Below are 14131 nucleotides of genomic sequence, written 5' to 3'. Positions count from 1 at the left end.
TTGTCCTGAATACAAAGTGTTATGTTTGGGGAAAATCCAATACAACACATTACTGAGAACCACTCTCCATATTTTCAAGAATAGTGGTGACTGCATCATGTTATGGGTATGCTTGTAATTGTTAAGGACGGGGGAGTTTTTCAGGATAAAAAAATAAGCGCAATTGAGCTAAGCACAGGCAACATCTTAGAGGAAAGCTTGGTTTAATCTGTTTTCCATCAGACACTGGGAGATTAATTCATCTTTCAGCAGGACAATAACCTAAAACACAAGGCCCAATCTACACTGGAGTTACTTACCAAGAAGACAGTGAATGTTCCTGAGTGGCCGGGTTACAGTTTTGACTTAAATCTGCTTGAAAATCTATGGAAAGACCTGAAAATGGTTGTCTAGCAATGATCAACAACCAATTTGACAAAGCTTGAAAAGAATAATGGGCAAACGTGGCACAATCCAGGTGTGGAAAGCTCTTTGAGACTTACCCAGAAAGACACAGCTGTAATCGCTGCCAAAGGTGATTCTAACATGTATTGGCTCAGGCGGTTGAATACTTATCTAATCAAGATATATTAGTGTTTTATGTTTAATGCATTTTGGACACATTTTAGATTTTTCTTCCACTTTGACATGACAAAGTATTTTGTGTAGATCGTTGACAAAAAATGCATATTAAATCCATTTTAATCCCACTTTGTAACACAAACCAAATTTGGAATAAGGGGTGTGAATACTTTCGGGAAGGCACTGCATGTTGCTACGCATTGAACAGGACTGTTTCAAACCTCAAAAAAATGATTGCACCACATGACTATTGACTATTGACTTTCATCGTGAAGTGCTTTGAAAGGCTAGTTAAGGGCCATATCACCTCCACCTTACCCGACAACCTAGACCCCATACAATTTACATACCGCCCCAACAGATCCACGGACGAAGCATTCAGCATTGTACTGCATACGGCCCTATCCCACCTGCACAAGATAAATATTTATTTGAGAATGCTGTTCATCGACAACAGCTCAGCCTTCGACACCATCGTGCCGTCCAAGCTCATCACTAAGCTCCCTGGGTCTGAACCCCTCCCTGTGCAACTCCAGACTGGCCGACCCCAAGCAGTGAAATGTAAACAACAACACCACAGGGGCGTGTGCTCAGCCCTCTCATGTACTCTCTGTTCATACAAGTTTGCTGACGACACAACTGTGGTCGGCCTGATTACCAACAACGACGAGACAGCCTACAGGAAGGAGGTGAGAGCCCTGGCGGAGTGGTGCCAGGAGAATAACCTCTCCCCTCAATGTCAACAAAACAAAGGAGCTGATCGGGGACTACAGGAGACAGCAGAGAGCACGCCCCCATCCACATCGACAGGGCCGCAGGCGAGAAGGTTAAAAGCTTCAAATTCCTTGGCGTGCACATCACTGGCGACCTGAAATGGTCCCTTCACACAGACAGTGTGGTGAAGAAGGAGCTACAGCGCTTCTTCAACCTCAGGAGGCTGAAGAGATTCGGCTTGGGCCCCTAGGATCCTCACAAACGTCTACATATGCACCATTACTGTATCCCCCGCCTGGTACGGCAATTGCACTGTCCACAGCGGCAGGGCTCTCCAGAGGGTGGTGTGGTCGGCCCAACGCATCATTGGGGGCACACTGCCTGCCATCAAGGATGTCTACAACACCCGGTGTCACAGGAAGGCCAAGACGATCATGAAGGATCTCAGCCACCCGAGCCACGGCCCGTTCACCCCGCTACCATCTAGAAGGAGGAGACAGTACAGGTGCATCAAAGCTGGGAGCGAGACACTGTTAATTAAACAGCTTCTATCTCCAGGCCATCAGAATGTTAAACTAGCCGGCCTCCACCCAGTACCCTGCCCTGAACCTTAGTCACTGTTACTAGCTAGCTACCACCAGGTACTCTACCCTGCATCTTAGAGACTGCTTTGCCCTATGTACATAGAGTCATTGAACACTGGTTACTTTAATAATGTTGACATGATCTGTCAGTGATAAAGAGATGCTCTGCTTTTTTTGACACCAAACTCCCGCAGAGTCTAGTTTTATCTTATCTTGATTATTGCCCCGTCATATGGTCAGGTGCTGCAAAGAAGGACCTAGAAAACTACAGCTGGCCCATAGAGCAGCACATCTTGCTCTTCACTATAATCAGAGGGCTAATATCAATACTATGCATGCCAGTTTCTCTTAGCTAAAAGTAGAGGAGAGACCGACTGCATCACTTCTTCTTTTCATAAGAAAATCCCAAACGGTTTGCATAGTCAACTTACACACAGCTCTGACACACACTTACCCCACCAGACATGTTACCAGGTTTTCTTTCACAGTCCCCAAATCCAGAACAAATTCAAGAAAAGTACAGTATTATATAGAGCCATGATTGCATGGAACTCCCTTCCATATCAGATTACTCAAATGAACAGAAAACCTGCTTTAAAAAAACAGAAAAGGCAACACATTATGGCACAATGCCTCTCCCCTTTTTGACCTAGATATTTTGTGTGTATGTACTGAAATGTAGACTATGTGTGATGTTTTAAACATATGTAGTTCTGTCCTTGAGCTGTTCCTGTCTATTCATATTGTGTATCATGTAATGCTTCGTGTTCTGTGTGTGGACCCCAGGAAGACTACCTGTTGCCTTCGCAATGACTAATGGGGATCCTAATAAAATACCCGAAATACATACTGTTTTAACAACTTTATATGTATATACTGTATTCTAGTCATGATTCATCCTATATAACTACTGCTGTACACACCTTTTCTATTCATACACTACCCATATATATATATAAAGTACCAGTCAAAAGTTTGGACACACCTCCTCATTCAAGGGTTTTTCATAATTTTTTGCAAATTTCTACATTGTAGAATAATAGTGAAAACATCAAAACTATGAAATAACACATGGAATCATGTGGTAGCTAAAAGTGTTAAACAAATCAAAATATATTTTATATTTGTGATTCTTCAAAGTAGTCACCCTTTGCCTTGATGACAACTTTGCACACTCTGCATTCTCTCAACCAGCTTCATGAGGTAATCACCTGGACTGCATTTCAATTAACAGGTGTGCCTTGTTAAAAGTTCAGTTGTGGAATTTCGTTCTTTCTTATTAATGAGTTTGAGCCAATCAGTTGTGTTGTGACAAGGTATGGGTATTATACAGAAGATATACCTATTTGGTAAAATACCAAGTCCATATTATGGCAAGAACAGCTCAAATAAGCAAAGAGAAATGACAGTCCATCATTACTTTAAGACATGAAAAATAAATCTGAAAGTTTCTTCAAGTGCAGTCGCAAAAACCATCAATGATGAAACTGGCTCTCATGAAGACCGCCACAGGAAAGGAAGACCCAGAGTTAGCTCTGCTGCAGAGGATAAGTTCTTTAGAGTCAACTGAACCCCAGATTGCAGCCCAAATAAATGCTTTGCAGAGTTCAAGTAACAGACACGTCTCAACATCAACTGTTCAGAGGAGACTGCGTGAATCAGGCCTTCATGGTCGAATTGCTGCAAAGAAATCGCTACCAAAGAACACCAATAATAAGAAGAGACTTGCTTGCGCCAAGAAACACGAGCAATGGACATTAGACCGGTGGAAATCTGTTCTTTGGTCCAAATTTGAGATTTTGGTTCCAACCATTGTGTCTTTGTGAGACGCAGAGTAGGTGAACAGATGATCTCTGCATGTGTGGTTCCCACCATGAAGCATGGAGGAGTGATGGTGTGGGGTGCTTTGCTGGTGACATTGTCTGTGATTTATTTAGAACTCAAGGCACACTTAACCAGCATGGCTACCACGGCATTCTGCAGTGATACGCCATCCCATCTGGTTTGCTCATAGTGGAACTATCATTTGTTTTTCAACAGGACGATGACCCAAAACACACCTCGAGGCTGTGTAAGGGCTATTTAACCAATGAGAGTGATGGAGTGTTGCATCAGATGACCTGGCGTCTACAATCACCCGACCTCAAACCAATAGAGTTGGTTTGGGATGAGTTGAACCGCAGAGTGATAGAAAAGCAGCCAACATGTGCTCACAGCATGTGATTCAGCCTTGATTCTATCTTCTGTAGCAAATTGTGTTTTTACATTTGATAAAAGTAGAGACTCAGACCTACAAAATGGTATATCATACACTGCATTTGAGGAACAATGGGAAAGTAATTATGCTTTGAAAATGGATAAACTTGTAACTCCACTTTTTGAGAAAATGGCCCTAGAATATTTTGGTTCACCTACTGGAGAACTATTTTGTCTACACCCATTCAGCATTGTTCACACCCTCTTTAGCCTTAGCCCCACCCATCTCTTTAAGGATTCACATGTGAGGTTATGTGCTAATGGTCATGTAGTGTGATAAAGATTAAGACTAAAAGTGGTAGAAGTAGTATTCCAGGCAAACAGAACGTGTCCAGATAAAAATCATTTATAAATATTAGTTGACGCTTACCCAGACACACTTGTCTAAATTGATGGGTCATGTGAAAGAAATGCTATAACCACCAGCCACATCTTGCTAAGTGGATGGGTCTCTACAGAAGGTGTAAACAGTACAGCGAAATGGTTACTTGCATAGTAGCAATATCAAAAATAGATAGTGTCAATATAAAGAACAAATAACAAGTGTCAATGCCAGTAGAGAAAGAACAAAATAAGATACAGTATGTACAAGAACAATATTAATAACAATATCAGTGATACTGGTGATAGATGGGGTAGTTATATGCATACAGTGAGGGGTAAAGTGGCTGAGCAGCAGGATACAAAAATAAATAGTAGCAGCAACATATGGCGTGTGTATTAGGAAGTGATGTGAATGTCTATAGAGGCACTGCAGATAGCGCTGATGACTGAGAACTCTCCCCCAGTAATGAACTGGTCCGTCCGAACCACGAATGAACAAAGGAATCTATATTCGGAGATCCCGTTGATGTCCTGCCCTTGCCTTTAGTGCAGGGCATGTGATGTACATAGTCTCTTGGTCACAAAACTCCCATATCTTCTCAAAAAGATGAGTTTGTCTAGCTGTGTCCAGTCTAGGTGGTGCTTGTACAAGCCGACCATCTATGGGAGGGAGGATGTCAGCGTTGTGCAGTAGCTGAAACCTGGTCCCGACTGTGTCCGAACGCTCCTTGGCGACAACAACACCAGGCTCCAGAGCATCGAAGATGTAAAACAGGAAATAACAAAAAACATTGAGAAGACATTACAACCTTGCATAACATCAATTCACCTCCCAAGTTTAGATAAGAATAATAACGTCATACAATGCAATGAAAATTATATTCACCTGAAGTGCTGGTACTGCTTGATCTGTGGCAGCGGCCTGAAGCACAGAGCCAGGTGTTGTTGCCAGCCATAGCTTTCCACCAGCAGCGTACCATCCTCCAGTCCAACCAGCTGTGGGATGTTGACCACTGTCACAGCACTGTCCTTCGCAACACCAGCAATCTCAGACAAAGTGTTCACTCTGGTTTTGAGATGGCAGCAACTTTCCACCAAAGTATTTGTGTACTGGGTGCAGTCCTGGTAATGCTATTGCATTATCCTCTGCGTAGTTGTTGATGAAGTTCACATCTCGCTGCAAGTCCTCATGCTTCAAGGTGAAACCTGTTCTTGCTTGGGACAGCTCTCTTTTTGATGGGAGGCATTCTCCTTGTATGACTGGTGGAGGAGAGTAAGAAGTGTTCTACTGATGCGGAAAGACAAATTCCAGACACAAATATGTTAGCATTGTTATACAGTAGATAGCCAGGTGTGTCTGATGGTGATTAGGGCTAACTTGATGGGTCATATAATCATCTGGCGAAGTGGATACTTTTGTTTAGACATGTAGCTAGCTAGCTAGCTAAACAATTAACCATAATCCCAATCCATAGAGTACTAGCAATACAAACCGATTGTCATAGCTAACTAAAGGTAACCAAATAGGTTCAATGTTAGCTAGTTAGCGAGCTAACATTAGACTATAACTAGCAATGCAAATGGCTTGCTGAGATAATATTACTTACACAGATCATACACGTAGTGTTAGCTAGCGAGCCAGCCAGCTAACGTCAGCTAGCTAGCTAACAGTACATTTTAACTTGGGGTCTTTTGTTTAGACATGTAACGTTAGCTAGCTAAACAATTAACCATACTAGCAATACAAACCGATTATCATAGCTAGCACAAGTAAACCAAATAGGTTCAATGTTAGCTGGCTAACATTAGGCTATAACTAGCAATGCAAATGGCTTTCTGAGACAATATTACTACACAGATCATACACTAGCTAACAGTAAGCTTTGAATTGCAATGAAAACAACTTTCTGACAAAATTAGAAATGTATAATATCTGAAACTGTATCTGGACTCTTACCTGTATACATGGATGAACACTTCACGCCAGACTGCAACCCCTTTCATTAAATAAGACGTCCTGTGTTGTTTCCGTTTTGTTTGTACAGCTTGCTTGGCCCGTTGTGTCAAGTCACTCTGGTTCACACTGACCATGTGCAATGCCATAAGAATCATCAAATCTTTCTCCCTCTCTGTCACGGATGCCATGGTTTCCCTTAGTTTGAAGATGTCATCCGGTGGCAGGTGTTTTATACAACAGCCACCTGTGTTCTCTTTTCGACTCCCTCTGCATTTTCAATCAAACGACAGAATTATAGTCATCTCCTTGTCATACTCTGCTTCTACCAGACATTCCGCTGATTTCAAAACTTGGTCAACTTCTTCCGTGACAACAACAATGTTGATCGCCGTTTCTTCCCCCATCACTGTCATCAGAAGACTCTACAATGTCTTCTTCAATGAAAATGTTTCTACCTAAATCAGGGATATCCTCAACGTCTGATTCATTTTCAGAGTCAGAGAGTCAGCATGGTACTATCGTCCTCCTGAAAGTAGTCCATCAACTTTTTCCCACTGACCTTTGTCGATAGCGCCTGATAAATTCAAGGCAGCAATGTTATTGAGAGCATTAGCAACACATTTGCAGTTCTCCATGGCTATTGTTATATCTTTCGAAAAAAACTGCAGTAGAAGGATTATCTACACGTAACGAGCAGCTCATTTTATAGACAGAAGATTCTACACGGCAGACCAATCCGAAACTCATCTCTCTGCATGTACAGCCCATTCATTATCTCAGCCAATCATGGCTAGTGGGAAGGTTCGTGACTTTTTCTGTGGCTAAACCAACTAGGCTCGTAATTTAACAACTTTATTCGTATTTACAGATGGCATACAATTTTGTTATTAAGGCACATGAAAGTTAAAATGTCCCAGAAGGCATTTCTGCCATATGTGGGAACTCCTTCAAGGCTGTTGGAAAAGTATTCCTCATGAAGGTGGTTGAGAGAAGGGTACCGTCTTGGGTACCGTCAATGCTGGGTACCGTCAATGCTGCATACATTTTCTGTCTCGGACCTCTAAAGACAATTCCTTCGACCTCTTGGCTTGGTTTTTGCTCTGACATGCACTGTCAACTGTGGGACCTTATGTAGACATCCTTTCCGAATCATGTCCAATCAACTGAATTTACTACTGGTGGACTCCAATCAAGTTGTAGAAACATTTCAAGGATGATCAATGGAAACAGGATGCACCTGAGCTCTAATAGCAAAGGGTCTGAATACTTATGTAAATAAGGTATTTGTGTGTCGAATGATGAGAAATGTAAAAAAAAATCGAATCTATTTTAGAATAAGGCTGTAACGTAACAAAATGTGGAAAAAGGGAAGGGGTCTGTATACTTTCCGAATGTACTGTATATATATATATATATATATACATATTTCTCATCAATCGACACACAAATACCTTATTTACATAAGTATTCAGACCCTTTGCTATTAGAGCTCAGGTGCATCCTGTTTCCATTGATCATCCTTGAAATGTTTCTACAACTTGATTGGAGTCCACCTGTATATATATATATATATATATATATATATATATACAGTGGGGCAAAAAAGTATTTAGTCAGCCACCAATTGTGCAAGTTCTCCCACTTAAAAAGATGAGAGAGGCCATAAATTTTCATCATAGGTACACTTCAACTATGACAGACAAAATGAGAAAAAAAGTACAGAAAATCACATTGTAGGATTTATAATGAATTTATTTGCAAATTATGGTGGAAAATAAATATTTGGTCAATAACAAAAGTTTATCTCAATACTTAGCTATATACCCTTTGTTGGCAATGACAGAGGTCAAATGTTTTCTGTAAGTCTTCACAAGGTTTTCACACACTGTTGCTGGTATTTTGGCCCATTCATCCATGCAGATCTCCTCTAGAGCAGTGATGTTTTGGGGCTGTTGCTGGGCAACACGGACTTTCAACTCCCTCCAAAGATTTTCTATGGAGTTGAGATCTGGAGACTGGCTAGGCCACTCCAGGACCTTGAAATGCTTCTTACGAAGCCACTCCTTCGTTGCCCGGGCGGTGTGTTTGGGATCATTGTCATGCTGAAAGACCCAGCCACGTTTCATCTTCAATGCCCTTGCTGATGGAAGGAGGTTTTCACTCAAAATCTCACGATACCTAGCCCCATTCATTCTGTCCTTTACACGGATCAGTCATCCTGGTCCCTTTGCAGAAAAACAGCCCCAAAGCATGTTGTTTCCACCAGCATGCTTCACAGTAGGTATGGTGTTCTTTGGATACAACTCAGCATTCTTTGTCCTCCAAACACGATGAGTTGAGTTTTTACCAAAAAGTTATATTTTGGTTTCATCTGAACATACGACATTCTCCCAATCTTCTTCTGGATCATCCAAATGCTCTCTAGCAAACTTCAGACGGGCCTGGGCATGTACTGGCTTAAGCAGGGGGACACGTCTGGCACTGCAGGATTTGAGTCCCTGGCGGCATAGTGTGTTACTGATGGTAGGCTTGTTACTTTGGTCCCAGCTATCTGCAGGTCATTCACTAGGTACCCCCGTGTGGTTCTGGGATTTTTGCTCACCGTTCTTGTGATCATTTTGACCCCACGGGGTGAGATCTTGCGTGGAGCCCCAGTTCGAGGGAGATTATCAGTGGTCTTGTATGTCTTCCATTTGCTAATAATTCCTCCCACAGTTGATTTCTTCAAACCAAGCTGCTTACCTATTGCAGATTCAGTCTTCCCAGCCTGGTGCAGGTCTACAATTTTGTTTCTGGTGTCCTTTGACAGCTCTTTGGTCTTGGCCATAGTGGAGTTTGGAGTGTGACTGTTTGAGGTTGTGGACAGGTGTCTTTTATACTGATAACAAGTTCAAACAAGTGCCATTAATACAGGTAACAAGTGGAGGACAGAGGAGCCTCTTAAAGAAGAAGTTACAGGTCTGTGAGAGCCAGAAATCTTGGAATTTTTTTATTCTCATTTTCTCTGTCATAGTTGAAGTGTACCTATGATGAAAATTACAAGCCTCTCTCATCTTTTTTAAGTCAGAGAACTTGCACAATTGGTGGCTGACTAAATACTTTTTTGCCCCACTGTATGTATGTATGTATGTATGTATGTATGTATGTATGTATGTATGTATGTATGTATGTATGTATGTATGTATGTATGTATGTATGTATGTATGTATGTATGTATGTATGTATGTATGTATGTATGTATGTATGTATGTATGTATGTGTATATGGAATCAATGGAATGGTATCAAACACATCACACATATGGAAACCATGTTTGACTCCATTCCATTAAAGCCATTACAATGATCCCGTTCCTCCTATAGCTCCTCCCACCAGCCTCCACTGATATGTTTTTATTCCGTACTCTGACATTCTGATATTCCTTAATTTCTTTATTTTTTACTTTTGGAATGTGCGTATTGTTTTGCATAGATTTCTAGGTATTAGTACTTCACTGTGCTTGCGATACAAAACCATGGTACTTGCCATCGGAGCAGCAAGAGGAACTGCCCCTCCCTACCTTCAGGCTATGCTCATACCCTACACCCCAACCGAGCACTCTGTTCTGCCACCTTTGGTCTCTTGGCCCAGTCCAGGTGCTATTCTGTCCTGGCACCCCAATGGTGGAACCAGCTTCCCCCTGAAGCTAGGACAGCAGAGTCCCTGCACATCTTCCGAAAGCAACTGAAATCCTACCTCTTCAAAGAGTATCTTAAATAATCCCCCTCCTCATCTCAACCCCCACCCTATTTAAAATAATAAATACATTCCTGAACCAACATTTGCTCTTGCCCGCCCACGCCCTCACTAATATCAGATTGGGATAACCCTGGCCTATGTACTGTACATAAGCAACAAAATGCAATTAAACCCCCTCTTACCCCAGAACAATGAGCTCTCCGTATTTGACTGGCACTTTGGTGGAGGCTGGGGTGGTGGAGATGTTTTCCTGGTCGGGAGAGAACATTGGTGCAGCTGTCAGGGGGTAGAGTGATGAAGAGCTCTCCCACGGTGAACACTCACTCCTCTGTCTCCTTTTTCCTCAGTCTGCTCCTTTTTCCTCAGAGACTGGTCATCCTGTCACTCACAACGCCACACTCAACCTGCCGACAAAACAGCAAAAAACAGCAGACGATCATTTTTGTTAGGGTCAAACAGCCACGCAGAGCAGACACAACAGGGGCGTCTAGAACAGTATACTAACCAATAAGAGACTGTGAGCGAGACTTAACAAACCACAGACACAACAACTGAGATTGCTGTCTCTCCAAAGCACGTGATACAACACATCGATTACTCACACTCACGTTGAGATTATCGAACAGCGTGCTAAAGGTACCATAGGCGGATATTAGTCAGTAAGAGAGAGAGATAGACTAAACAAACAAAGACACAACAACCAAGATTGATGGGTCTCCAAAGAGCACATGACAAACCACATTTGATTACTCACTCTGTGACCTGTGGCGCCTATCGAACGCGACAGCTAAACCGCTATCCCGGCTTTGCTTGCCAGTCATACACTGTAACTTTCTTAATAAGGCTTGCACCTGAAGAAACAAGACTAATACAATAATAGTAATACTGTAGAACGCATGTTAGCTTCGGTGACATAGTGCAGCAGGACGCTAAAGTGACCGGTCACACAAATCCATCAGGCGGAAAGTAAAAAACTCAACTCTCCACGGCTAGACAGGCTCGGCACTAATCTGCAGCTTTGCTGCTACTGCAGGGAGAGTTCAGAGAGCAGGCTCTTAGCATCGCCACGACAGGGGACTTAGTGGGGCGCAAACAAACCTAATTAGACCAGACATATGTCACACCCTTCCATTTTCAGTTGACTACCGCGGGCCATAGTTATCAATGGCTACCTTGGCTGGCTCTCTTTATGCTGTGTGCACGGCATAGCCTGAGCGTATCTTATAAGCGTCTTATGAGCAAGAATGGAGTCACACAATTTGTTTATACGTCTGATGGCCAACAAATCCAAGAACTTTAACTGAAAATTAACTCACAAATTCTAAATGGAAAATTCAATTGTGTCATCTTGCACTAGAGTCGACTCCTGATAAGTGCACTTTAGATAAACTGTTCAAAAAGTGCAATATGGCTCCTCGTCCCAATTCAATTACATCATTTTTCATTGCCTCTGATAACTAACTGCATGTTCCGGTTTAGTACAAACTGTCACAACTGTCCCAAGCCATTGCATTTATCAGTTATCAGAGTTGACTGTAAACTGGGAAATGTCCCTGCCCTCACTTATGTTAGTTGACTTATGTTAGTTCAACCTTTGATAACCTTTTGTACATGAGGCTGGGTGCTTCCACCCTACAGGAGGAGGGGTGTATGGATAGAGGGTGGGTCAGTATCAGCTTCAGGGACTGATCTGAGCTTGACTGCCCCCCGATAGTCTTCTGACCCTTACTCCACACGCTGACCTTGACCATACACTCCCACAGCTCCCAAATCCAATCCACTCAGCTCTCAGTAGCGGTGCACCACAGGGACAGATACCCACACAAACACACATAATCACTCCACAGCTTAAACACACTAGTACTCATTACTACAGTGTTACTACAATAGAGCCTGGGGCTGGCTTAGCGCACAAAAAAACACATTTGGTGTGTTTGTCCGATTTGACAAGTATTTCGATGCATGATTGGAACTGTCTATGATAGAGGGGAGAGACACACATAGTGGCGCTGTGTGGTTGATAATGCTACTGAGTGAGAGAGATGAGAAAGGAATTAAAGGAGGTTTTAGGACAGTTGGGCCCAATAGAATCTGCATTGTGGAAAACACATATGGAGTCACAGAATCCAGACATTAAAATGGAATTCAACAATATTCTAAAATGTATTGAACTTATTTGAAAATTAATTAATTTGCCCAATATTAGGGGAGAGTGGCATAAATTAAGCTAAAGAGGTAAATTGAGCCACACTTGTTTCTAGGAAACCATACACAAAATGAATCATTTGACCAAATATTTAGCAAGAGCTCGTCATTTCACATGGTCTGTGAAGAAAGAAATGACATGGAAATAGTGGTAAGCAAGTTAGGTCCAAAAAACTGATTTTCACCAAGTCAATATGAGGTCCTGTACCTAGCATGAAAGAGCATCCCTGTAGCTGTGTGGCCTAATATAGTCAAAATGTTTGAGCCAATGGCCATGGGGTAAGCTGAGTCAATGGTTGAGCCAGTGGAAAGTTGAGCAAATTGAAGTGTTTTCTTCCCAGGCATAACGCAATGCCTTATTGCTGAGAAATGAGGTAACAATAGGGCCTGTCCTATGTTAAAAGTGTTTTAAAAAGCACAAAGGTATTAAGCCTGTGTTTAAACGACAAAAAAGTGATTGTGTTGAATTGTGTTTGGGAAATAAAGATATAAACTCAGCAAAAAAAGAAACGTCCCATTTTCAGGACCCTGTCTTGCAAAGAAAATTTGCAAAAATCCAAATAAATTCACAGATCTTCATTGTAAAGGGTTTAAACACTGTTTCCCATGCTTGTTCAATGAACCATAAACAATTAATGAACATGCACCTGTGGAACGGTCGTTAACACACTAACAGCTTACAGGCGTTAGGCAATTAAGGTCACAATTATGAAAACTTAAGACACTAAAGAGGGCTTTCTACTGACTCTGAAAAATACCAAAAGAGAGATGCCCAGGGTCCCTGCTCATCTGCGTGAACGTGCCTTAGGCATGCTGCAAGAAGGCATGAGGACTGCAGATGTGGCCAGGGCAAGAAATTGCAATGCCCGTACTGTGAGACGCCTAAGACAGCGCTACAGGGAGATAGGAAGGACAGCTGATCGCCCTCGCAGTGGCAGACCACGTGTAACAACACCTGCACAGGATCGGTACATCTGAACATCACACCTGTGGGACAGGTACAGGATGGCAACAACAACTCCCCGAGTTACACGAGGAACGCATAATGCCTCCATCAGTGCTCAGACTGTCCGCAATAGGCTGAGAGAGGCTGGACTGAGGGCTTGTAGGCCTTTTGTAAGGCAGGTCCTCAGCAGACATCACCGGCAACAATGTCGCCTATGGGCACAAACCCACTGTTGCTGGACCAGACAGGACTGGCAAAAAGTGCTCTCCACTGACAAGTTGCGGTTTTGACTCACCAGGGGTAATGGTCAGATTCGCGTTTATCGTTGAAGGAATGACCGTTACACTGAGGCCTGTACTCTGGAGCGGGATCGATTTGGAGGTGGAGGGTCCGTCATGGTCTGGGGCGGTGTGTCACAGCATCATCGGACTGAGCTTGTCGTCATTGCAGGCAATCTCAATGCTGTGCGTTACAGGGAAGACATCCTCCTCCCTCATGTGGTACCCTTCCTGCAGGCTCATCCTGACATGACCCTCTAGCATGACAATGCCACCAGCCATACTGCTCGTACGGTGCGTGATTTCCTGCAAAACAGGAATGTCAGTGTTCTGCCATGGCCAGCAAAGAGCCCGCATCTCAATCCCATTGAGCATGTCTGGGACCTGTTGGATCGGAGGGTGAGGGCTAGAGCCATTCTCCCCAGAAATGTCTTGCAGGTGCCTTGGTGGAAGAGTGGGGTAACATCTCACAGCAAGCACTGCAAGAACTGATTGTTACACAACTGTACGTTTAATCCACGCTGCCCTCAAACCAAGGCACGCAGCCTGTTTTTATTTATAGGCTGTT

General features: G+C 42.8%; 1 protein-coding gene and 1 long non-coding RNA gene across 2 annotated transcripts in view; both read right to left on the bottom strand.

Annotated features, from left to right (window-relative positions):
• Window positions 1-14131, bottom strand: part of LOC112230374 (E3 ubiquitin-protein ligase pellino homolog 1) — a 47169-nt gene that overhangs the window by 9057 nt on the left and 23981 nt on the right. The window contains exon 2 of the mRNA XM_024396644.2: window positions 10317-10538. Within this exon, the coding sequence (XP_024252412.1) occupies window positions 10317-10402 (86 nt within the window). The 5' untranslated portion in view covers window positions 10403-10538. The remainder of the gene's footprint in view (window positions 1-10316; window positions 10539-14131) is intronic.
• Window positions 4446-5847, bottom strand: LOC121841579. The gene is made up of 2 exons (XR_006080602.1): window positions 5326-5847; window positions 4446-5187 (listed from the first exon to the last, which is right to left on the bottom strand). It is a non-coding gene; the product is annotated as an uncharacterized LOC121841579 (long non-coding RNA).

The sequence above is a fragment of the Oncorhynchus tshawytscha genome, linkage group LG32 (genome assembly GCF_018296145.1).
Source record: "Oncorhynchus tshawytscha isolate Ot180627B linkage group LG32, Otsh_v2.0, whole genome shotgun sequence".
In the NCBI taxonomy this organism is placed as follows: Eukaryota; Metazoa; Chordata; class Actinopteri; order Salmoniformes; family Salmonidae; genus Oncorhynchus; species Oncorhynchus tshawytscha.
This window is presented reverse-complemented; position numbering and strand designations above follow the sequence as displayed.